At 39.2% G+C, this 24,579-nt stretch overlaps 1 protein-coding gene and 2 non-coding genes across 4 annotated transcripts in view; 1 reads left to right on the top strand and 2 right to left on the bottom strand.

Annotated features, from left to right (window-relative positions):
* The window catches only part of SPPL3 (signal peptide peptidase like 3), a 133,205-nt gene extending 110,044 nt beyond the window's left edge, over positions 1 to 23,161 (top strand). For both annotated transcript variants that reach the window (XM_063086851.1, XM_063086850.1), the window contains 8 exons: positions 5,632 to 5,751; positions 6,531 to 6,609; positions 7,507 to 7,619; positions 18,438 to 18,544; positions 19,027 to 19,190; positions 19,941 to 20,140; positions 21,181 to 21,290; positions 22,026 to 23,161. In XM_063086851.1, the coding sequence (XP_062942921.1) occupies positions 5,632 to 5,751; positions 6,531 to 6,609; positions 7,507 to 7,619; positions 18,438 to 18,544; positions 19,027 to 19,190; positions 19,941 to 20,140; positions 21,181 to 21,290; positions 22,026 to 22,097 (965 nt within the window). In that variant the 3' untranslated portion in view covers positions 22,098 to 23,161. The remainder of the gene's footprint in view (positions 1 to 5,631; positions 5,752 to 6,530; positions 6,610 to 7,506; positions 7,620 to 18,437; positions 18,545 to 19,026; positions 19,191 to 19,940; positions 20,141 to 21,180; positions 21,291 to 22,025) is intronic.
* TRNAI-GAU (transfer RNA isoleucine (anticodon GAU)) lies at positions 4,116 to 4,189 on the bottom strand. The gene has a single exon. It is a non-coding gene; the product is annotated as a tRNA-Ile (tRNA).
* LOC134371349 (U6 spliceosomal RNA) lies at positions 8,927 to 9,030 on the bottom strand. The gene has a single exon (XR_010022779.1). It is a non-coding gene; the product is annotated as a U6 spliceosomal RNA (small nuclear RNA).
* Positions 23,162 to 24,579: the final 1,418 nt, after the last annotated feature.

The following is a 24,579-nucleotide window of genomic DNA, read 5'->3' as shown; positions in this document are numbered from 1 at the left end:
CCTATAGGACGGGTTAAAGTTGCCACTTAATAGGGAGGAAATACCAGGGATCTAATAAAAAGAATATTGATGGAGGACCGTGGATGTTAAGTTGAAAAACATCACTTATATCTGTTTCAAGTTCTTTAGTTATTATAATACCCCATCAACCAAATTATACTTGCCCAGTTTTCACTCAAATGTTTCACTGTTCCCAGCCGTGCAAAATGGGCATGATAAAGACAGCAAGTAGAAACATTTAAATATAATGAGTCTTTTCTTAAACTTATGACACAGACCCTGTGTGAAGTAAAATGCTATACCAATAACTTACTAGGAACCAGGTGAAACCCAGTGCAAAATCTGACTTTCAGATTAAATTATTATGTAGATGCTTATCTTCTATCAACATTTTAAGCCAAATCACATTATATTCTTCATACCCTATTAAAAAGTCCTGTGTTGTGTACTCAAATGGTGTACTTAAACCAGATTATAAATCTGTTGCACATTGTATCACAGAAACCTAAGAGATTCCTATAGTGTGTATGGAAGTATAATTTTGTTCTCAAAAAATAAATGTCAGTTTATACAGTGAAAGGAAGTTAATATTATCACTATTAATGAGAGTCTAAAGACTTTTTCAGTGGTCGTTTTCTTATATCTACCTCCTGTGTTGTGCTAAATTCTCCTCGACAGCATATTTCTTCAGTGCCTACTGTGAGCAATGCATACTGAAAGGGATAAGAACAGTTTAGGATAGAATGTAGTCCACTTCCACATAGTCAGAAAAACACTTAGTTGCAGCTCCCTCGCTGTGATCTATTGAGAGTCAGCCCTCGACACAAGGGTTTGTAATCAAAATTTAAGAAAACAAAAAAAAAAAGAAAAACACTTAGTGAAAGAAATAGCTATTGCAAAGAAGGCCAGAACTTGAATATGAAATGTAACATCATTCCAAGTTGAAGGGATTGTATAGAAAACGTGATGCATTTATCAAGAATCAAAGAAATAGTAAAAGCCAGAAAGATGAACAGAGAAACTCAAGAGATTGTGTAGGTGCTAAAGAGATTGAAGGCCTAAATGTTTAACAGTGTAGAAGGATTGGGGGATGGTTCTAAGAAAAGGAATGTATAAACTTAGTGTTAAGAGCTAGCAAGAGTGTTTCGGACTGATTGAAGGAAAAAGTAACTAAGATAGAGGTTTTTGGAAGACTGCATTTGTCCACTCCCACAATAATGAGAATCAGTCTTTTTTGTGAAAAGATGTAAGAGAAGGAAAAGGTGTAGGTATAGGCCAACATCATTGGTAGGGGTTGGGATGAAGGGTTATTCTATCATTACATGCTTTGGATATGTCAGAAATGATTAAAATTGTCCTTGCTTATACAGTAAACTAGAAAAAGGAGAAGCACTAAGTGATGACTTGATAGAGGATTAGATGAGTCATGAGACTCACACCAAAAAATCAAAACTTACAAAAAGGAGGAAATCACTGTCACTGAATGTTTCTCCCTGCAGGCTTCTCTAGGGTATTTGACCAAAAGATTGGTGGAATTATTTCTTCAGATTTTAATAATACTCCGCCTATCTGGGCAACTCCAATTACACAGAAGTAAGGGTGGGGGGTAGGACAGGCCTACCAGGAAGTATGGCACTCAACTTATTAGAAAGCAGGAAAATGAAAACTAACACTGTGATGAAATAGTGCTATACACTGACCAGAATAGCTAAGGTTAGAAACCCTGTCTGTAGGCTTGATCCTGATGGAAAGGAAAAAAAAAAAAAAGAGAGATCCTGACCACACCAAGTGTTGGTGAGGATGTAGAGCAGCAAGAAAAGATCCTTCTTGCACTACTGGAGAGTGAGAGTTGGCACAATCACTTTGGGAAACAGTTTGGCATTATCTAAAAAAAAACCTTTGGACCCATCAGTTTCACTCCCAGTTAAATACCCAACAAATACTGGCACATGTGCATCAAAAGTCTTGTACAAGAATGCTCAAAGCAGCATTATTTATAATAGCCGAGAATTTGGAAACAACACAAATGTCAACCATAGAATGGATAAATAAATTTTAATATATTTATATGATGAAAATGAGTGAACTACAGCTACATATAGCAGCATGGATGATTGTCACAAATAATGTGGAGTGAAAAAAGCCAAACACACAAAAAATACAAACTACATAATTCAATTTATGTAAAGTTCAAAAAAACAGACAAAATAAACAGTAGTTTAAAGATACTTGCTGAAATGGAAAACATATAAAGTAAAGCAAGGAGAGAATGTCGTAAAAGTCAGGATAGTAATTCCCTTTGGGGGGAAAGAGAGAAGTAGTTAGAGATACAAGGAGGACTTTTGGGCTTGGTCCATTTCTCGACCTGAGTGGTATTAGATAGTGACATTCACTGAGCGCTACATTTTTGTACTTTTCTGTGTGTGCTGTTTCATAGTAAAAAAAAAAAAAAAAAGGCTAGAAAGGGAGGTGGGGGGGGGACCACACACACACCCACCCCTATTATCTGACATCTTGAAGTCCTTTACTAAATTTCATATATAATTTACTTGAACTGTGAAGATTGATGGAAATGTACAATTGGAATTCTCTTCATTAGTAGAGATGTATATCTTAATCTCCCCATCTAGACTATAAACTCTCGAAGATCTGGAAATGACTTTTTTAAAAAATCCCTCCTGTTGCTTAGGTGTTCAGTAAATATTTGGCCAAAAGCATGCTTCTTGCATTGGAGGTGCAAAATCAGTAATTTTCCTAACAGTTATCAACAATACATTTGTGTATTGCTCAGTGTCTGTCTGCAGACATATATTTAGCCTGTAGCCATGTTCATTGAATGCTAAAAATAATGTTGCTATACGTAATTTTTAATTCCATGACCACGCCTATTTCTTATGTTGATTTTGGCTTGAAAGATAATGCAGCTGTACTTAAGTAAGTCTTCCTAATTATGGCTGCTCTGTTTTGCTTTGCTCTGTCTTGTTTTTAAGTCAGTGGAGTTTGGCTAAAAAAATTTTTTTTTTTTTAAAGATGACCGGTAAGGGGATCTTAACCCTTGACTTGGTGGTGTTAGCACCATGCTCACCCAGTGAGCTAACCGGACATCCCTATATGGGATCCAAACCCGTGGCCTTGGTGTTATCAACACCACACTCTTCCGAGTGAGCCATGGGCCGGCCCTGAGTTTGGCTAAAATTTCTAATTAATTACTTCTTTCCCTTTCAGGACCTTTATCTCCAAACCATTAGGAAGTACAGTACTGAAGTCATATACATTGGTTTAGGTAGCATACTGTCAGCAACTAAAGGAACTTTACTTGCCCTTTATTTGCCTCCTGGTCTAAAATCTGTGCTTTCAAAAAACAAACAAAAAAACTGTGCCTTCTATCTAATATTCTAGAAAGGTTTTTTGTATTCAGTTTTGCATTTTAATTGCAGACTGAACTTCTAAATTTAGATTTATTATAAACAAATACATCTGATATACCTGACTTAATAGTCTTTGTTCTAGCCAGCCATTTAATTTTTGTTCTGGTTTTTTTGGGGGGGGGTTGGGAGGGGTTGGCCAGTATGGGCATCTTAACCCATGACCTTGGTGTTGTTAGGCTGTGCTCTAACCAAATGAGCTAACTGGCCAGCCCTGTTCATATTTTGAACCAATAAAACTTTGCTTTGTTTTTCTTTTGTTGTTTTCTTCTTCTTTTTTTGAACAATATAATTTACCTGTAGACTGTATGATGCTTTGTTTTATAGAAGGTGGGGATTTGAGCATGTTTTAAAATTTATGGGGTTTTTTAAAAGATTTGTTTTTCATCCTATAACAAATAATCATTCACTTGAGAAATCATTATTTTCTGTTTTGAAGGGCACCTGAAATCTTTAGTTTCCTCTAGTTCTGTTTTGAACTACTTGTAGTGCCCTTAAATTCAAAAACTACTTAGGGTGAAATTTAGTTAGAGATTTCTTAGAGTTTTGTCGTCTTTATTTATTTATTTTATTTATTTCTCTCTCCCTCCCTCCCTCTTTCCCTCCTTCCCTTTCATCTTTCTTTCTTGCTTTCTTGCTTACTTGCTTGCTTGCTTTCTTGCTTGCTTTTTTTTTTTTTTTCCTGGCAGCTGGCTGGTACAGGGCTCGAACCTTGGACCTTGGTGTTATCAGCACCACACTCTAACCAACTAAGCTAACCAGCCAGCCCCCAGACCATTTCTGTTTGTCATGACACATAAATAGATCACTTTTCCTAAATTGAATCGCCCTATTCCTGAGTGAATTATTTGACTCATCTATCTAGCCACTAAGAAGCAATTTTGTGCTGTAGAAATATTTAATATTCTAATCAAAACCCCTAAATAGCTATTTTGAGGACAGGCACATTTAAATAGTTAAGAGCAATTTTTAAATGTTGGTTGATCATTGCAACCATGTCTAGGTATGTTCATCCTGGTTGCATATTTTATTTGTAGACTTAATTTAATGAAGAAAGACTTTTTTACTTCTAATATTTCATTATAATAGATCATATGAAGATTTCTTTCTTTTTTTAAAAAAAAATGGCTGGTACAGGAATCAAATCCAGGACCTTGGTGTTATCAACACTTCGCTCTAACCAACTGAGCTAATCGGTCAGATCTCTCCTCCGGTTTTTGTTGTTGTTGTTGTTGTTGTTGTTGTGTTTTCTTAATCATATGAAGATTTCTTTTGTTCCTTTTAAACACTTTTCTTTATGATGTCTCAGCAGGGTTAATTTGGAAGTGGGTAGCATACAAGACAAACTGGTAATTTTTTCTTTTCATTCAGTGGTTATCAGATTTTGCAGTGTTTTCCTTCTCTGCCAAATACTTTACTAGTGGTTCTCAACCCTGGATGGAAAATAAAATTTTGTAGGGAGTTTTTAGCCAGGCCTCACCCCAACAGATTTCAGTTTAATTGGTCTGGTGTTGGTCCTGGGCATTGTAATTTTTCTAAAGCTCTCCAGCTGATTCCAATGAGTAGCCAAGAAAAGCTTACTCTGTCCCAAGAGATTGGTTCCCCCCATTTATCTCCTATTATGGTACCTTAAAATGTTCTCATAAAATAATTTTTCTGGCTTGCTGTTCTCAGCTATGTCTTGTTTTCCCCCTTCCCCACACCATCACTCAAATTCTCATCAGTCAATTCTCACCTATTAGCAACAGTGGGCAGCAGTGAACATGAGGACATTAACTCTGCAGATGATGAGAAATTGTTTTAGTGAGTGGGTTTAAACCACCGCTTTTACCAAACCTATACAGAAGACCACGCATATACTCAGATTGACTAATCTGAATTTTTACTACTATTTAATGTTCTTGATTATTTTCCTCATTTTTGTTTGCTTGTGTTTTGCATTCTGTCATCCAGGTGGTTAGCACCAAGAGTTAGTAGTTCAATTCGATAAGTATTTCTTGAGCATTGACTATAATAGAAGGCACTATGAGGAGAGCAAGGTCATCTTGTCACTGGGAAGGAAAGAATCAGAGGGCCTGGATAATCCATGTCTTACATAGTAATCCCTAGAACCATCTCCATTTTAATGAGTTAATGTATAGAAGGTGTGCGGGCACAGTGCCTGTTATATATAAATTGTTAATATTTCTCTTTTTCTGTCTTTTAGGTATCCAGACAATTGACTCTACCCAGGCTCTGTTTCTTCCAATTGGAGCATCTGTCTCTCTTCTAGTAATGTTCTTCTTCTTTGACTCAGTTCAAGTAGTTTTTACAATATGTACAGCAGGTAAATGAGTTATTCTGTCTATTATGTGTTAAAGAAAAAATTTTCAGCTTTTTTTAAAATGGCTTTTTCTTCCCCCCCCTTCTCCCCAACCACCTCCTACTTGAACAGATATCATCTGTTCAGATCTGTCAACACAATCTGAAAGAAGGCCCAGGACTGGTCAGTTAGCTTACTTGGGGGAGAGCATGGTGCAGATAACACCAAGGTCAAGGGTTCAGATCCTCATACTGGCCAGCCACCAAAAAAAGAAGGGCCAGGGATTTGAAAACTCATGAGCTTTATGACACCAGAGCAGTATTGCTTTGGCTTTGACTCCTTTTCTGGTAGAGTACCAGAAGGTCTAGCTTGGCATGGTGGTCACTGGCAATTCCTACCAGTGTTTCTGCAGCTAGAAACATTGATAGCTAATCAAGGTAATTCGACTGTCAGCTGTCTGTTTTCAAGTGAAGCAATGATGGAAATGTAAAATAATCAGAATGCTACAAGACTTTTTGGGATATCATCCCCTGGCCTGCTCTTTATCTTTTTCTTGTTGAGATAGAGAATGAGAGAACCTGCCTATGCTTCCTGCTACTTCAAATTAGGTTCCTTTTTTTTAAATAGAGGTTATCTGTGCAATGCTAAAGATATTTTTCTTCTCTAGTTAATTGATTTAATTGTATCCACTTGTCAAGAAAAGTATTCTGGGAAATTACTAAATTCTATATCATGCCATTTTTCTTATAATTGGTAACATATGAACAATAACCAAAAATTAACCATACATATTCTTCCTCTAGTTCTTGCAACGATAGCTTTTGCTTTTCTTCTTCTCCCGATGTGCCAGTATTTAACAAGACCCTGTTCACCTCAGAACAAGTAAGGACTTGGAACTTTCCTCTAAGTTATAAACTTGTATATGTTTTTCTCTCATGCTTGATAGCATTATTAGTAGTCTAAATTTCTGGAATTGACTGGAGTGTACAAATGCCAGAAAACTGGGACATGAGATGTGTGATCTTTAAAACTAGAAGAGAGTACTTCCTTTTGTACCTTTTCATGGCAGAGGAAATATAAACAGATCTTAGAAAGTCAGAGTCATTGTAATATGCTTCCTGCATAGATTATTGAGAGATGAGCAGTTTTCTTTTGAAGTAGGGTTTTCATTCTTTTCCTAGTGAGTTACTGCAATATGAGAATGGTGTTGGGACATTCTTCTTTGCCTTTGGTGATTTAGATGTGCTAGCCACTTGCATTTAATCCCAATGTTCACACCTTAACTCCTAAAGCCATTTCTCCGTGGAAACAAAATGCTATGCTAATGCAAATGCTGCATGCACCTAGGAAACCAGTCACTAGTGGCTGCTGATATTCCCAGCAATTAGTAATAACCAAGTAGATTTACCATCTTATAAATACGTATTCATCTTTGCTAAATGAATTGAATTATTGACTTTCTTCATTTTGTTTTCCTCATAAGAATAGAATTTCTCCAGTACTTAGCTTCTCCAGAGATTGATATTATCACTTTAAACTTCTAAATACCTGTGTTGATAATTTGTCTAAAAAGTACATTATCAAATGGGTGATGTATAATTCCTCTGAGCTTTCCATACCTTACTCCAAAGAGGTTTAGATATTTTGGATTTCCAGGTATCTAGATATTGCCTACTATTCTAATCCTGCCATCATGAACTCTGATCATGAAGAACCAAAAGAGAGTTTGCTTACAAAATAGTGTGTGTCCATCCATCCAATAAGTGTTGTGTTTTCCAGGATTTCCTTTGGCTGCTGTGGGCGTTTCACTGCTGCTGAGTTACTGTCATTCTCTCTGTCCGTCATGCTCGTCCTCATCTGGGTTCTCACTGGCCACTGGCTTCTCATGGATGGTGAGTAACTAATATGTGACAAATTGTCATTTTACTTATTATATTTTTATAGATAATTTAGGACATTCACAGAGGTATACAGCCATCACTGCAGTCAGTTTAGGGCATCACCCACACCCCAAAACCCATATCCATTAGCAGTCATTTTCCTTCCTTCCCAGCCCCCGGCATCCACTATTCTACTTTCTGTCTCTATAGATTTGCCTCTTCTGGACATTTCACATGAATAGAATCATACTATAGGAGGGTACTTCAAAAAAAGTTCATTGAAAGATTCATACTATCTTTTAATTCTATTTTTCCACAAACTTTTTGAAGTATCCTCATGTGTGGCCAGTGTTTTCAAGGTCCATCTTGTTTAGCCTGTATCAGTACTTCATTCCTTTTTATGGCTGAATACTATTCCATTGTGTGGGTATACCAATTTTATTTATCAGTTCATCAGTTCCCATTTTTTTGGCTATTACGAATAATGCTTCTGTGAATATTCATGTATAAGTTTTTGTGTAGACTATACTTTCTTATGTAAATGTTTTTAAACTTTTTCTATTATAAATAACCCTAAGGTAAACATGCTTGTTCCACCTCTTGGTATACATGTCAGATTATTTATTAAGATTATGTTCTAAAACTGAATTCCCAGACATGCAATTCCTGGAACAAAGGGTTTTTGTATTTAAGTTTTTGTATCTATTACTGTACTGACTTTCAGAAATACACTCCTACCTATATAGCATACGAGAATTTTCCTTCATTGATAATAATTAATGATGAAATAATAATGACAATAATAGTTAAGATTTATTGAGTGTTTTTTATACACTGGGCACTCTGCTCGGTGTTTTACATGGATTATCTCATTTAATCCTCAAAGCAACTCTTTGATGGGCTGGCCAGTGACTCACTTGGGAGAGTGTGGTGCTGGTAACACCAAGAAGGTTAGGGATTCAGATCCCCATACCGACCAGCCGCCAAAAAACAAACAAACAAAAAAAGATATAACAAAACAACTCTTTGAAATAGATACCATTACTGTTCCCATTATGCAGAAGAGGAAACCAAGGTTCAGAGAAGTCATAGAACCCTTGTATGTATTTCATACTTAATACCAAAACACCTTAGAAGGACATTTCCAAAAATCTCCCATAATTCTTCTAGTCTTTCCCTTGAGATTTTTATTTTTTATTTTTGTTTTTTTGGTAGTGGAAATCACGATTTTAATATTGGGTGTCTCATGTTTTGCTTTGACTTACACTGTTTTCTTGGAGCCAGTCATCTAAGGGTCAGACAACCTGTGGGGGACTGTACCAGATATGGAACACTTCACAAATTTGTATGTCGCCCTCGCACAGAAGTTGCGCTGATCTTTGTATTGTTCCAATTTTAGTTTATGTGCTACTGAAGTGAGCACCCACTGAGATGTTTTAAAACTTTCCTTTATTTAAGACCCGGTAAGCCTATCTCCACCTCCTTGTTCATACATTGTTTACGCTCATTTTCACAGTTTTCTTTTGTAATCTCAAGAAATTTCTGTTCTGCCACACAAAATCTGTTTACCTTTTCCTTTCTTTTGGTGATTCAGAAAAGGAGGTTTAATATAAAGGCAGTGAATTTTATGCTATTCTTAATACTATCTAAGGAATTTTTAAGGGAAAAATTTGAAAATCAGAGATCACAGGTATGGACTGCATCTATACCCATTACCCATTCCAAGCAACCACAAGGCTAAAGTAGACCTTGGAAACAGAGCTCTTTGGAACCACTGCCACATCTGAGAAGCTCCTGTGCACTCTGCCAGGCAGTGTTTCCCTACACCTCTGAGGCTGGCTCAGCTACAGCAGACCTGTCATTCACTGTGTCTAAGCCCAGAGCCACCCAGAGTGATGCTTCCTGTTCAGGCCACAAGATCAGGAGTAGCTAAGTTAGTCAAACAATTTCTAAGTACTGATCTTACAGGATATTTCTGTGACTAATCTTAAGTTTGCTGAATAGTATTTGGTACATTGTTTTTTAGTGGTGTTTTTATATTTAAAATTTTTAAAAAACAGTTGCATTGAAAAGGTGAATCAACTCAAAACCAAGGATGTTCCTGTTTATGGTCAAATTGGTTAGAATTTGACAAAAAAGTTTGTAAACTATTTCTTTTGTTTGAGAATCAGTATTATATCAGTGCACTCAGGAAATGTTCAATGAAAGGGAAATATGTTATAATATATTCTTAATAAGGAAGAAATTTTAAGCCTTAAGGAAAACTAAAAACTTGTCCTTCTGCTTCAAGGGAATTTTTTTCCCTCATAAATAACTTTGACCAGTACAAGGATTTGAAATTTATATGTGCCGAGTTAAAATCAGTAAAAAGCTATAAGAAACTCAGTATTATCAGGAAACAAACTATGGAGTGGGTTGCAAGCTCTGTAAAATGATATTTAAATGCATTTATTATCTTAATCAAAGGTGATATTTATAGTGAAAGCACTTTTAACATTGTAAAATATACAAGTTATGCTTATTATTTTAAAATGTATATTTTTTGCTCAAAAAGACAAAATTATAGTAATGGAGAACAGATCAGTAGTTGCCACGGGTTACATGGGGAAGAGAGGTGATTGTAAACAAATCGCACGAAGGATTTTTTTGGGGGTGATACATCTCTATGCTGAGTATGGTGGTGACTCTACAAATCTATGCATGTGTTAAAATTCATAAAACTGGTGCATATAAAAAACTGTCAATTTTACTGAAATGTTAAACATTTTTATAAAAATGTACATTTGTTTTTGTATATTTATAGTGAAAATAGTTGTTCAATGCTTTTTTGAATACCTGCCATATACCAAGTTAAGATGCAAAAACAGTTCCTCGCTGTTGCAGACCAAGTTACCCTTTAGACTTAGAGACCTTTAATGACTAAGAATGGGAAGGAAAAGTTGAAATCACCAGTGCCTGATCTGTGCAGTAATTCACCCTTGATTCTGACAGATTTAGTGTCTTGTTATGTCATCTTACATTGCTTTATAAAAAACATGTACTATGATCATTTGCTTCGGTACTTGAGTACCCACTATGCATATAAGCATTCTGAAGTGCAGTGGTTAGAATTTAAGTGGTCATCAGAACTGCTAAACTTTCCAAAGCAAGTATTAGCACTTTCAGTATTCTTATGATTTGTGTTTAATACGTCAATGCTCTAGAAGTTGATAAAGAATGTCAAGAAAAAAATTACATTGAGTCACATAACACATTGCTTGCTCAGCTTTTATAGTTAAAGGGTAAAAGCTTATAGTTAAAAGGTGTCGTTAAGAGTGATGAAGTGGCAGATATGTGCATTAGACTTTTCCTGAGATTAACTATTGATTTATGCAGAATGATTTGTTGAATAAAAGTAGGGAAGTGAGTGAGTAGGGGATTTTGAAAGAATAACAGAACCTAATCTCTTTTTAAAATATGTAATATAGACTATTAAGGAGTCTTGATCATGATAATAATTGGAGCAGAATAATGAATATTAGTCTAAATCAATCTCATGGCTGCTTTTAAGACTATATACTTAAATCTCACCTAGTCCAGTAGCTTCCTGATGAGGAAGCAAGCAGCACAGATATTTCTCCTCTACTACTTTGGAACAAAAACTATTTAGAAATGTTGGTCAATTGGTTAAAATCTAAACCAGATTATTTCAGTCCATATAATTGTTTGGATGACTGTGAACTCCATATTCTTAAGAGAAACTGCTTTATGATGGTATCTTTAAATGAAGGGTTGCAAGCCGACCCCCATAAGTAATACACTTAAGTTCACCTACACAAATGTTATGTGAAATGAGAGGATTAAAGCTCCAGGTGCTACTGGTTTAACCAAAGTACTATAAAGCAATAATCACTTAGCAGGATCAGTGTCAATGCTAGCAGACTCAAATGATATTTAACGTACCTTGAAGGCTCTCGGCCCCTGTAGGGTCTAAGGTTCTCAGTAATCCCACTACTAACTTTTTGGTGGCTCTCCTTTCATGGATCTCTTTATCCATGTTTCCAGACACACATGATACTATTTACATGTTTTGCTGGGGGTTTTAAGTGCTTAGCTAAGCTACTGACTCACCAAAGATTAGATCTCTCTCAAAACAGTAAGAAATGTGTTCTTTATACTCTCATGTACTTTATACTCTTCTTTATACTCTCAGCCCTATGCTAGCATTGCAAAAAACAAACAAAAAAATACCTATTTACTAATAGTATCACTAAAAAAAGAAAAGTTTGGCATGATGGATGATGACATTCTTTTAAAAATAAACTGATTTAAGAGTTGACTGGTTACTTAGCTCAGTTGGTTTCAGTGTAGTGTTATAACACCAATGTCAAGGGGTCAGACCCCCTTACCAGCCAGCCATAATAATAATAATAATAATAAAATAAATAAACTGGTTTACCCAGCCATCAAAACATATTTTAGAGCAAGTCGGCGGAATCTTTTTCATTGTACTTCTGTGTACAGGGGTAGAGTTTTATTAGACTCACTAAAGGAAGAATGGGATAAGCAGTTCTCAGTAAGAGAGGGTCCATACTAAAGGGTCCATTTCACTATAGGAGTCTTCCTCTAGACTGTAGACTTGATAGAAAATTGGCCATAAATGACAAACTTTATTTTCCCAGTGACCACTATGAGAAATACATTTATATTGTGAAAGTTGCTTAATAGTTAAATTTTGTTAAGTGTTCTGTGAGGCTCCCCTAGATCCTAATTGGCCCTAATTGGTAGACTTTTACAGCATTTTCTATCATTATTGCAATTTCCGAATATTTACTGGTACAAGAATCTCTTCTTCCTACTAGTTTGCCCTTTAGCCAAATATAGAATTTTTCCTTAAAAAAAAAAAAAGAGAGAGAGAGCCTTTGAGTTTTTTTATTTCTCAGACTGTGTTTGGTTTTGGTTTGGTTTGGGGTTTTTTTGGTAGCTGGCCAGTAAGTGGATCCGAACTCTTGACCTTGGTGTTATAACACTGCACTCTAACCAACAACTGAGCTAACTGGCCAGCCCTTCAGACTAGTGTTTGATGTGTGTTTGACTTGTTTTTGCTATTGTAGTAATGTAGCTTTCTAGCCATGATCTGTAACATACTGAAATAAGTTGCTCCCTGGCATGGAAATTGTCTTTCCAGATTTCTTTGAAAAGTCAGAAATCATCTTGTAGGCAGCGAGATTTGGTGGTAGGGTTTTTGGTGAGTGTTTTTTTAATTAAAGCCTGTTCTTTGAAGTTAAGGTAGAGTGAAAACAGGATGATAAGTTATTTTCAAGGCTATACTAAAAAGTACGAATTTTAAGAACAGATTTCCAAGTTTTCTTGAACTGAAATCTAGAACTGTTTTATCTACTCTAGCTCAGTTTCATCTAGCAAATAAACCTTTTAAATTTAGGAAGTCTTGAATGAGTTTGAATTAGTACCACATACTAGGTGTTAGTATGTTAGCTAAAAGCCAGTGAATCCTGAGCACGAACACATAGTGTTCGAGGATCATTGAACCCGGTTCACATCTGTGTCCCCTTCTCAGTTCAGGGACTGGCAGAGTCTTGACTGGTGTGTAGTCCGGTCCCCTCGTTTTATAGCAGTTGCTGTTAACCAGTGGTTAGGTAATATCTAGTGCCAGAAATTTAGAGATTTTTTTTTTCTCTTGTTTTAAAATGCCAGACTCTGGTGCTTAGCTCGCATAGGGCATAGATATCTAGAGATTTCTTTATGTTAGAATGCGATTACTGCTTAAGATCTTACAAGTTATGTAATCCTTGTAGAGGACATTTTATCTCAGTGTGGTGTCATTCTTTGTCCCTGGCCCTACTGGTTGTGGAAGACAAAGTGATACAAAGATATCAGTAACAAAATTGGAATTAACTATAGCTAAATGGCTATGATTAATAATTTGCCTCCCTAACACTTTTGGTTAATTTATATTTAACCAAAAGTTAAGTTTGTTGGTAAAGCTATTGGGGAAAGTCCTGGGAGTTTCTCAAGCAGCAAGTAACAAGGGAAAGTTAGTCACCTCTCTTCACTTGGGCCTGGAAAAGTCCTAAGGAGTTAAAATTTATATTAAGAACCTTCTCTCAGACAGTCAGAAGGGGGTGCATTCTGCCTCTTTGTACACAGAATTTAGAATACAGTGGGAAGACTTAGATATGTGATTGGAAAGAGAGCATTGCTCAACTTAATGTACACAGAGAGAAGGAATAGGCTGAGGAGCAGGAACTAAGGAAGATGGACTCTGAGGCAGAGCCACTACTTTGCACAGCTCCATTCTGTGTAAGTTGTACCCCTGAGGTGCAACTTTATAATTAGACTTGATCCATTGCAGAGAAGGGAACTTAGTGATCTTGAGGCAGGAAATGATGTGAACAGATTTTTGACAATGGTAGTGTAGAGTAAATGGGAAAGGGCGGGGAGGGAGGGGAGAGGGCACACATCAAAGAAGGAAGTGTGGAGAGGCATGACCAATGTCTGCAGTAACAATAGAGGATAATACCACAAAATGGCAGTAGATTATTGCTTGTACATGGAAGACAGCGATAAATTGAAAATGAAGCCAGAGTTTCTTATTTGGAAGGTTAGGATAGAATGACATTGTATGGAGTCATCGAAAATTCTGTCACTGAGTAGTTCTGTCTTTTCCATGTTTAGCTTAGATCCAGGTGGGGTAGGATTAGCATAAGGTGAGTGACAAAGCAGCAAGCGGAAGCTTAGGTCTTATGACCTCTAAAGGCTCCTGTGTGTTTTGGAGTAAATGATTCTATGACAAATTGAATAGAAGAGTTCAGGAATGGACAAGTCATCTTCATGTCTTACAGAGGCCTACAAATTTAACCCTAGGAGCCTGCCCTTTTGCTTCTCTGCCCAGTTTGATTTCCTGTCCCTCTTTGGATTATCTGGTGAGATACCTCAGTCAGTCCTCTGACCCTCACTGCCCATACCCTTCTGTCTCTTGTCTGTCCATCTTAAGGCTTTATTTCTCCCTTTGTTCCCTCTGTTCCCTCAATGCTTTGCTTTCCGTGTATTCACTTGTCAGCCCAAGAACAGATCAGCGCTAGCAGCATCTATACACAACACGTGTTTTCACCTGTTCTTTGGTCATCCGTTCCCAGCCCCTGCCCCATGGGCTTCCCACCCACTACTGACCACTGTTGTTCCTCCAGCCAGTTGAGCTTATCTCTCTGCTAATGTCCTGTTTATTGATTTACAGCACAAACATTTTTTTCCTAAAGACAATGATAATGGGAGATCTCATCCTTTAAAAAATGGGTGTGAGTTGATTAGAGCATGGGCTTCCGGTACATCTCTTAATGCCCTAAACATTATGCTTCAGTCATCCCTTTGTAGCTTTGAATGTCCCAAGCTTTGCAAAGCCTGATTGACCCTACCTAGTTAGTACAGTTCATTAGGTCCATTTTAAATGACATGAATTTGCATTCATTTTACCAATTTGGTTCTGATTTTATAAATTTATAAAAAATTAAAAGCGATGCTAGTACAAGGAACATCCTATATTATTATAAAGTCAGGAATTATATCTTGACCACATCTCTCCAAAATTCACACTGCAGTACACCTTGTGGAGCTCAGTGAATGCTTGATAACAATAATGATAGGGGAAATGAATATATACATATTTTGTTGTTCTTCCTAATTATTACCATTGTCTTCCCAGCACATCTCTATTGCAAGGGTAGGAATGCTCTTTCTCCTCTTTTCTCTGTGCAACACCATACACACAGTAGAAACTCATTCAGTTGAGTTGATGTGTCCAGGGTCTGCCAAGCTGCTATATTTATTTACCCATTTTGTTATATATATTGACAATCTACCATCAATTCTGTTAAAATAGTATATATCTGATAATATGGCTTTTCTTACTTTCCTTAGAATAATTTGAAGTTTGAAGTTAATAGAACATAATTTCTCATTTATTCAGCAAATGTTTATTGAATATCCACTCTGTCAAGAGCTAAGTTCCACAGAAAGAATAAGACATGGTCTCTGTCTAAGTGGAGCACATAGTCAACTAGTATAGCAATAAACTCGCTTGTTAATAAATAATAACACTATCATAGGATTGATGCATGAGTTGAGAGATGTTCAAAGTTCTGCAGCATCACATAGAAGAAACAACTTACTCTGGTTAGATCAGGAAAGACTGTCTGAGGAAGGGCTTTCTGACCTGGCTATTTAAGAATGAGGATTAATTTTCCAGATAAAGCCAAGGACAGAGCCTTCCTGCAGAGCGTGAAAGAATGCAATATGTGTTGAGAGGTATGATCATGCTTGGCCAGAGAACAGAGCAACAGGAAGGGCATGTTGAGAGAATGGGGCTGCACAGTGGAGAAGGCCCTCCTGTGCATGCCTGTATGCCTACAGTGCTCGGCCAGGAGTTGGGCGTTCATCCCACTACAGGAAGAACCCATGGAACATTTGTCAGCAGCTCTGTGGCCTAATCAGACCTATGTTTTCAGAAGAATGGAGGAGAGCTGAAGGCAGGAGAGGCCCTTCATTTGCCAGGCCCTGGTCTAGACTCCAGGGACAAAGCAGTGAGCTATGCCCTCAAGTTGAGGGCAGTGAAAATTAAAAAAAAAAAAAAAGAAAGAAAGGAGGTATCTTGTGTGTCAAATGTTGAGAGGTACAAGAGAAAAAAATAAGGTAAGGATAGGGATGGGGAGGAAGTACAATTTTAAATATAATCTGCAGGAAAGTCCAGGTGTCATTGAGAAGTTACCACTTGAGTAAAGACCTACCAAAGATGAAGGAGTGAGCCAGGTGGATTTCGTGATAAGATTGTTCCAGGCAGAGGGCACAGCAAGTACAGAAACACTGACATGGGGACATGCCAGGCAGGTTAGAGGAAGAGCGAGGCCGCCAGCGTGACTGGCACAGGGAAGCAGCAGGAAATAGCCTGAAAGGTAACAAGCAGGAGGACCTTGTCAGCCACTGTGCAGACTATGGCTTTACTCTGCTTGAAGTGAGATGTGGTTTAAGGTTTTGAACAGGGGACCAGTAAAACTTGACTTAGGGTTTAAGAAGCTCCTCTGTCTGCTGTGTGGAGAAGAGACTGTAGAAGGCAAGATTAGATGTATGAGGTTATTGCAGCAGTCCAGGCAAGAGATGAATGGGACTTGTGCTTGGCAGGCTGAGAGAGAGAGAAAGACAGAAAGGAGTCAAAAATGACTCCAGAAGATTTCGGTTGGCACAACTGGAAGAAAGAGTAAATGCACAGAGATGGAAGAGTACAGTGGGAACCAGTTTAGAGAAGAGCTGAGTTTTGGCTGTGTTAACTTTGAGAGGCATATTAGACACGGGATTTATGAGTCAGGATTTCAAAGAAGAGATACAGGATGAAAATAAAAGTGTGCAAGTTGACAACATGTAAGATAATCTCAAGCCTTGTGATTGGATGCGACCACCATGGAAATGAATGGAGCTGAGAGCAAAGATCTGAAGACAGATTCAGGGAGGTCTGGGAATTGCAGGAGAGCTACAAAGAAGCCTGAAAAGGAGGGGCCAGTGAAGTAGGAGGAACCAGGAGAGTGCATTGTCCTAGAAGCCATCCTCTGGTGGGTTGATGCACGTGGGTCAGGTAAGATGAGGATAGAGGTTGATTATTGCATTTAGCAATGAGGGTGTCAGTGGAATAATATGGATGAAAGCCTTTGCAGAGTGGGTGTGAGAGAGAATCACAGAGTAATCTAGTCATCAGATGATAATGTCGGATTTATAGGAAATACACAGGATAGCGGAAAGAGGAAAAAGCCAACCACCACAGAAGGGAAGCACCAGAAAAATCTGGAAGGTTCTACATTCTGCAGGACAAATGGCTCCATTCTCAACAAATCATTAAAAAAGGACTATTCCAGATTGAAAAAGATTTAAAAGACATACACAAGCCCTGGACTGGATACTGGCATAGACAAACCCAAGACATTTTACAGTCGATTAGAGAAATTGTATTAAATGTTATGAAAATTCACAGAGATAGAAACTGGAGATTGTCGGATTTTAAAAAGCAAATTGTGTGATCTCATTCGATTTTTTTAAACACATATGTTTAAAATTCTGGGAAGATAGTTAACAATGGGATAGATAGTGGGAATGTAATTTTTAAAAAATTTTTGCTTGGCCGTTTTCTGTAATGCAGCTACTGCTTTTGTAGTAAGTAATAAGATCTTGAAAAAATGGAAAGAGAAGAATTGGAAACAGCTTATGTTCACAGCTCTTCGTTGTGAAAGAGACCAGAGAAATGGGTGGTAGGTAGAGAGAGAAGGGTGTGTGTGTGTGTGTGTGTGTGTGTGTGTGTGTGTGTGTGTGTGTGTGTGTGTGTGTGTGTGTGTGTGTGTGTGTGTGTGTGTGTGTGTGTGTGTGTGTGTGTGTGTGTGTGTGTGTGTGTGTGTGTGTGTGTGTGTGTGTGTGTGTGTGTGTGTGTGTGTGTGTGTGAGTGTGTGTGCGCGCGCGCATCCACAGCAGTACAGGGAAGGCAGGGAGCAAGGGCGAGGAAGTGTCAGGTGAGCCTGGCTTCCACCTATATAGTTCAGAATGGGGCATCTCCTGGGTCTCCAACAGCTGAGCACTATATGTAGCATGAGAAAAGGAATTCCTCCAAATACCAACAGCCCAAATGGGCCGAAGTGGGCACTTTGCACCAGTGGGGTATAAGTGTCTGAAAATGGATCTTAGGGCTGCCTGATTTTTGAGGGGATTGCAGACTGTTAGGTTGATCAGCTGAATAGCTGTGGAAAGAGGATGAGCCTGTAGTTCACACACTGACTGCTGTCTTTGCTGTCTCCTCCCCAGCTCTGGCCATGGGTCTCTGTGTCGCCATGATCGCCTTTGTCCGCCTGCCGAGCCTCAAGGTCTCCTGCCTGCTTCTCTCAGGGCTTCTAATCTATGATGTCTTTTGGGTAAGTGTCTGTTTCCCTGGAAGCCCCTGCTCTCCTTTGTATTTAGTTGAAATATTAACTCCTGAAAACCGTTAGCTTTAAGTATCCTAAGCCTGGCTTGCCCGATCACTATCTAAGATCATTCCCTCCAGTCCTGAACTGTATGTGTTAAAAGGTGTGCAGGCAGCTGTCTGAACCTTTTGTCTGTTGGGATGTGATACAGTAGGTAAAGTGTGTGGCTCTCTCGGGGTAGGAGAGGTGGCAGGCACACAAGTTTCCCTGCCGTGGGAGCATACCCAGTTCTACTGTAAGGGAGTCCTCCTTGGGTGTGGAGAGAAGTAAGTACACACAAAGAGCAAAGATTTTCTTTTTTCTCAAAGCATGCAAAGAAAACACTGATGTTGTAGTACTCTGGGACTCTGCTCTTAAAAACAAAGAGGGCTGATGCTGAAAGTGGGTTGCTTCCAGCTCCCTCTGTTAAAGGCATCTCTCCAACTCGGCAGGTATTTTTCTCAGCCTACATCTTCAATAGCAACGTCATGGTGAAGGTGGCCACGCAGCCGGCTGACAATCCCCTTGACGTTCTATCCCGGAAGCTCCACCTGGGGCCCAATGTTGGGCGTGATGTTCCTCGCCTGTCTTTACCTGGAAAACTGGTCTTCCCTAGGTAGGACTGGCCTGTCGGGCTTCATCCTGTGATGGTGATCACACGGCCTTCCTGTGCCTGTCTGTTCCTTGCCTTGATCAGTCTGTCTTTTGTTATCAACATTCTAATCCTAAACTGGAAAGGGTTGTGAGTCATTCTGTCCATTGTACAAATGAACTGAGGACAAGAACATTGACCTGACTTACTAAGATTTATCACTAAGTGATACAGGTGCTGCTTTTTATTATTGCTTAATGTTATCAAACAACCATACTTTATTGCTGTTTCCACTTTTTAAAGTTGGTTGGAGGGAATTAATAGGAGAATCTGGATCTTTTTTACTTCTAAGACATGTGTAAAAATATGTTCTAATGGTAAAATTATACAGTATCTGGTAATCTTGGCAAAATTAAGGTGCTGCTTTAATCTTCTATGTCTGGTAGTAGTCAGGTGCTTATTTGAAGTCTCAGCAGTGAATGTGTCACAAATAATGAATTGCTTGACATTTCTGAGAGGAGCAATCACTTCAACAGTCCCCTACAAGGTGCTCTCCTAAACACTGACTGGCCAGGTCAGGGACCTCTATTGCAGTACTCTTGTGGCTTTTAATCTCTAAACTCTCAAAAACTAGTGTTCAACCAGTAGAGACTTCCATCTGTCATTCAGATAAGTTCTCTGGCTTCTTAGAATCTAACTGACAGACTTTGCACAGAAGGAATAGAAATTGGATTGTAGAGTATGGCATCCCTAACACATGAAACTACATTCCAGCTCCACCGGCAGTCACTTCTCTATGTTGGGCATTGGAGACATTGTGATGCCCGGTCTCCTGTTGTGCTTTGTCCTTCGCTATGACAACTACAAAAAACAAGCCAGTGGTGACTCCTGTGGTGCTTCTGGACCCGCCAACATCTCTGGGCGCATGCAGAAGGTCTCCTACTTTCACTGCACCCTCATCGGATACTTTGTAGGTAAGAGAGACTGCAGATGATCCCCTCTGGCTGTCCTCTGACCCTTGGAATTAAGTCAGATTTTCTAGCTGCAAGTGCTGAACAGGAGAGTGGTAACTCTGGTTGCTATTGTAGATAACCAAAAAGAAACCTTCCTGGCCCATGAGATGATAAATGCTCTCTATACTGGATAGCCCAGTTCTCTATCCAACAATATGTCTGAAGAACATTGCAGGAAGAGCATGGTTAGTCCTCATAGCCAAGGATACGTACAACACAACGCTCAGGGATGTCTCTTGAGTTTAATGAATATCATGTTTATTTCCTACTTTATTACACAGGTATTTACCTTCATTAGTTCTAACATTTCTGTCACCTCTGACCTAGGATTGTCCCTATAGAGCTAGCTTTTCTCTAGCTAGCTGACTTCTAGGCAGACAGGAAGAGACCATTGTAACTAGGCTAGGAGTGGCAGTAAGCTGTCTGCACCTGCGACTGCTACCACAGAGTGAGTGGAGTGGAGCTCCTCTCCAACCTTTGTGCCTCCTGCTTGACGGCAGCACTTGCCTCATTCCGTAGCATTTAACACACATGGGCTCATTTCAGTCCAAGTGGTATTATCCCCATTAGACAGATGAGGCTGAGACTCAGAGAGGTGAAATGCCTGAACCAGGGTTACATAGCTATTGTGAGTAACAGAGCTGGAATTTGAACCCAGGTCTTTGCCTCCAAGTCTAGCACCACACACCACAGGAGACAGAGAGTGACCAGGCACATTCAGGCTGAGAGGAGGGTTTGAACCCAGGAACCTGAACAAAGTGGGACTTGGGCCAGTCATGGGTCCTTGGACATCTAGGTTTTTTTAAAGCTGTGCTGTTCCACTTTTTTTTTTTAACTGCTCAAGCTGGGCATTTCACATCCTAGCCTAGGGTGGAATATGTCATGTTAGATCTGTACAATTTCAGGACTTTGCCAAGAAGCAGCCAGATGACAGAGTTTCTCTCTCCTCTCTCAGGGATGGCCCCTTGGAGTTACTCATGAATGTCTCTCTTTCCAAATAGGTCTGCTCACTGCTACTGTGGCGTCTCGCATTCACCGAGCTGCCCAGCCTGCCCTTCTCTATTTGGTGCCATTTACCTTATTGCCACTCCTCACGATGGCCTATTTAAAGGTGAGAGAAGCAGTTATAAACCTATGAAAGCAGTAACTTGGCTTTGACCATGTAGTTGGGTATGTACTCTCTTCGCTGGAGATTGTTCTGGCAGAAGCCCTAAGCTCTTGATCTTGACTGGTTTTTTTGTGTGCTAACCTGGCATTAGCAAACTCTCCCAGATTCTTGCAACCACTGGTAGAAAATGCTGATGAGTTAAACCACTATACCACCTGGTCACAGAGTAATTAACCGAAATCCCAAGAGCCCTGATGTAGAGACTTCCTGCTTCTCTAAAAAGCAGTACCCTGTTGCCATCTAACAACTTTTTTAATACTTTGCATTAAAGTTTGTAAATGAGAAAGATTTAATAGTATCGACGGCAGTGTATGATAAAAACTAGATTTAGGGAGAGCATTATTTTATTTACCAGATTTGTATTATCATCCCCAGTTTTACAGGTGAAGAAACAGGGACATAGAGGTTAATTAGCTTGCCGACAGCATCTGACTTGCAAGTGATAGAACTTAAAATCAGGATAGTTGGTAAAAGCCCTTCTTTGCTCAAGGGCCCCAAAAGTTTCTCTTCTAATGAGTTCTCCTAAAAATGGTGGGTTACTTTTCAGTGAGTAAAATTTGAATGCTCTTTGATTCCCCACAGAAGCAATCTGATCTGAGATCAAGAATCAGAGAGGATTTGTAGCTATGCATGCCTCACGTTTAAATCTGTACCTTAGTAAAGTCCTTTCTTTCCCAGGGTGACCTACGGCGGATGTGGTCTGAGCCATTCCACTCCAAGTCCAGCAGCTCCCGATTCCTGGAAGTATGATGGATCACATAGAAAGTGACCAGAATGGCCATCATAGTCCTTTTCTCTCAACGCGTGGTTTTTGTTTCCTCTTAGAGCTGGCCTGGTACTCAGAGATGTACGTGTTTAAGGAACTGACGTGTGGCTGGATTTTGCATTTAAAGGGAGCTTGCTCACAGGAGAGGTGCTGGAGCCCTGTGTGGTTCCTCTTCTTCTGCAGTTGTAGAGGTGGAGCTCCTTCCAGAAGTGACAGGCCCTTCCCCAGCGCTCCTTCCCCCGTTTTTATGGATCTGCACCAGACTGTTACACCTTACGGGGAGATGGAGATCTGACTATTTAAAAACTGAAAACGGCAAGGAGTCGTTCTAGAACTTTTGAACACTAAAAGGATGAAAAAAAACATTAGCAAACTGAAGTTTCTTCAGCAAACCCTCAAGAACTTTGGGACCAGTTTCCTATGGGGGACTCAGTTTCAAAGAACTGAGACAGAAACTATTCTGTCATTATATTCTTCTTTCCTTTTTTTGGATTTATTAAATATTTTCTGTGGTGTGAAGTGACTTATTAAATCCACAGACATTGAGTGACTTCTTACAACATACACTTAAGAATTTGCTGTAATGAGTTCATGTCCACCCAGATGTTATGTTGGCAGTGAACAAGGGCACGGTTTTTATACATACGTACATATATACACCTACACGCACACGTAGATATATATAAATAAACAAAAATTAAAACCTGCTAAGATCATGCTGTGTAGCAGACGGGGGCTTGCTGTAATTTTGAGCATGTAGAGCAGTTTCCTGTGGCTTCCTTGTATATGGATAAGCTGCTGTCTTTCCCCTTTGCGACTGACCCTGCAGTTACAAACCAGTATAGCATTTGTACTGATTGATAGACTTGTGGACTATAGGAGACTCTTACTTGGTTTTGATCAGCGTAACAAATTAGGGATGAAAAGTTAAAACTTTTTGGCCCTTTTTTTTCTTTTTACAGGCTTCTCCCTTGCAGGGTTTTTAGTAGTTTCTTCTTGAACCAATGCATGTATTATAGCAGCAGGTGTCTTTGTGCTTTCTGATCATAGTAATGTACTACTTGTAAATACATTTTTCTATTTTCTATTTTTTTGTATTATTATTATTTTTTTTTTTTTTGGCATTTTTGTTTCATTGGTGTGTTGTACTTTCCATGCCCTCACTCCTTTAAGAGAGAAAAAAAAAAAAAAAGGAAGAAAAGCAACACAATCCTGTCCTTGATGTTGTGATTATAGTCTTGGTCTACCTGTGGTGACAACTGGGTATTGGGAACAAATGTCAGATGCTCCTCTGAGATGGAACTGGGGAAAGAACAGGCTGTCCTGTCCCCTTAGAATCTGACCCTGTGCTGTGGTCTTTGCTTGAGAGGCCAGAGTTCTGGTAGTAACTATTGGAATGTCTGCCTACCTTTACCTAAGCAGCCCCAGCCGGATAAGAAATTGCCCATTGTTCAGAGGCACAGAGAAGCCTAAGTCGGCCTGAGAATATGTGACAGCAGAGGTTGGAGAAGAGCCTGTGAGTCCTGGTTTCTCCCTTAGGGTCACCCCCTCAGTGGCCTGCCTCAGTCTTGACCTGTGTAATGAACTGGTGTGCTGTTGTCCCATGGCTTGAAGTCACTGAGTTCCCATGTGGTACACTTCATGCTGTCCGTGGAGTGTGAAGTGATCAGGGTGTTGGATTCCTCTATTGTTGTCTTCAAAACCTGCTGAGGGGGTTTTTTTGTTTTTAATAAATGACTCCTTTCTAGCCTTTGTCATCTACCAGAGTTCCCAGTCACCACCTACCTCCTCCACTTGTTCCAGAAGACTGATGGGAAGACCCTGTCTGTTTCCAGACTTGGTCATCTGCGGCTCTGGTTCAGTCACAGAGATGTCAAAGAATTGAAGCTTCTGTTGTCCACAGAACTCAAAACCACGTCTGGATTTGGTGAAGACTAAAAAGATACTCATGTACTCACTGTTTATCTACGGTACTTAGTTCTCAACCCTCAAGGATGCAGATGGCTAATTAAACAGGGTGGGGACAAGGGGACTCCAAAATGACTTGGATTAAGGGCAAGTGCCAGTAACGGGTAGAAATAATGTGATCCTGGCATGGCAGTTGGTCATTTTAATTTTTCTATCTTTGTTTTCATAAAAAATAATAAATTCCAGAGAGAAGGAATGTATTTTTTTGGTCCTCTTCTGTGCAGGATTGGGGGGAGAAATACCCACAGGACTTGTGAATATAACTTGGATTCCAGTTGTTAGTCTTCAAAACCCTTAAAACTTTGGCAGAGGAACTGTAAATATTCCTGTTTTAAATTAACTGCAGTAGATAATGCTAGAATTTCCCCCAGTTCTGGAAGTCATGCCCTTTTGATTGGGGGTTGGGGTGGGCTGCGGTAAAAGCACGTGCTTTAGCTTTCTCCTTACAGCTCCCCTCTTCCTTCCCGCTCCCCTCTTCGTTCCCCCCTGCCTGACACA

The sequence above is a fragment of the Cynocephalus volans genome, chromosome 2 (genome assembly GCF_027409185.1).
Source record: "Cynocephalus volans isolate mCynVol1 chromosome 2, mCynVol1.pri, whole genome shotgun sequence".
Classification (NCBI taxonomy): domain Eukaryota; kingdom Metazoa; phylum Chordata; class Mammalia; order Dermoptera; family Cynocephalidae; genus Cynocephalus; species Cynocephalus volans.
Note: the sequence above shows the minus strand (reverse complement) of the source record. Positions and strands in the feature narration are given on the sequence as shown.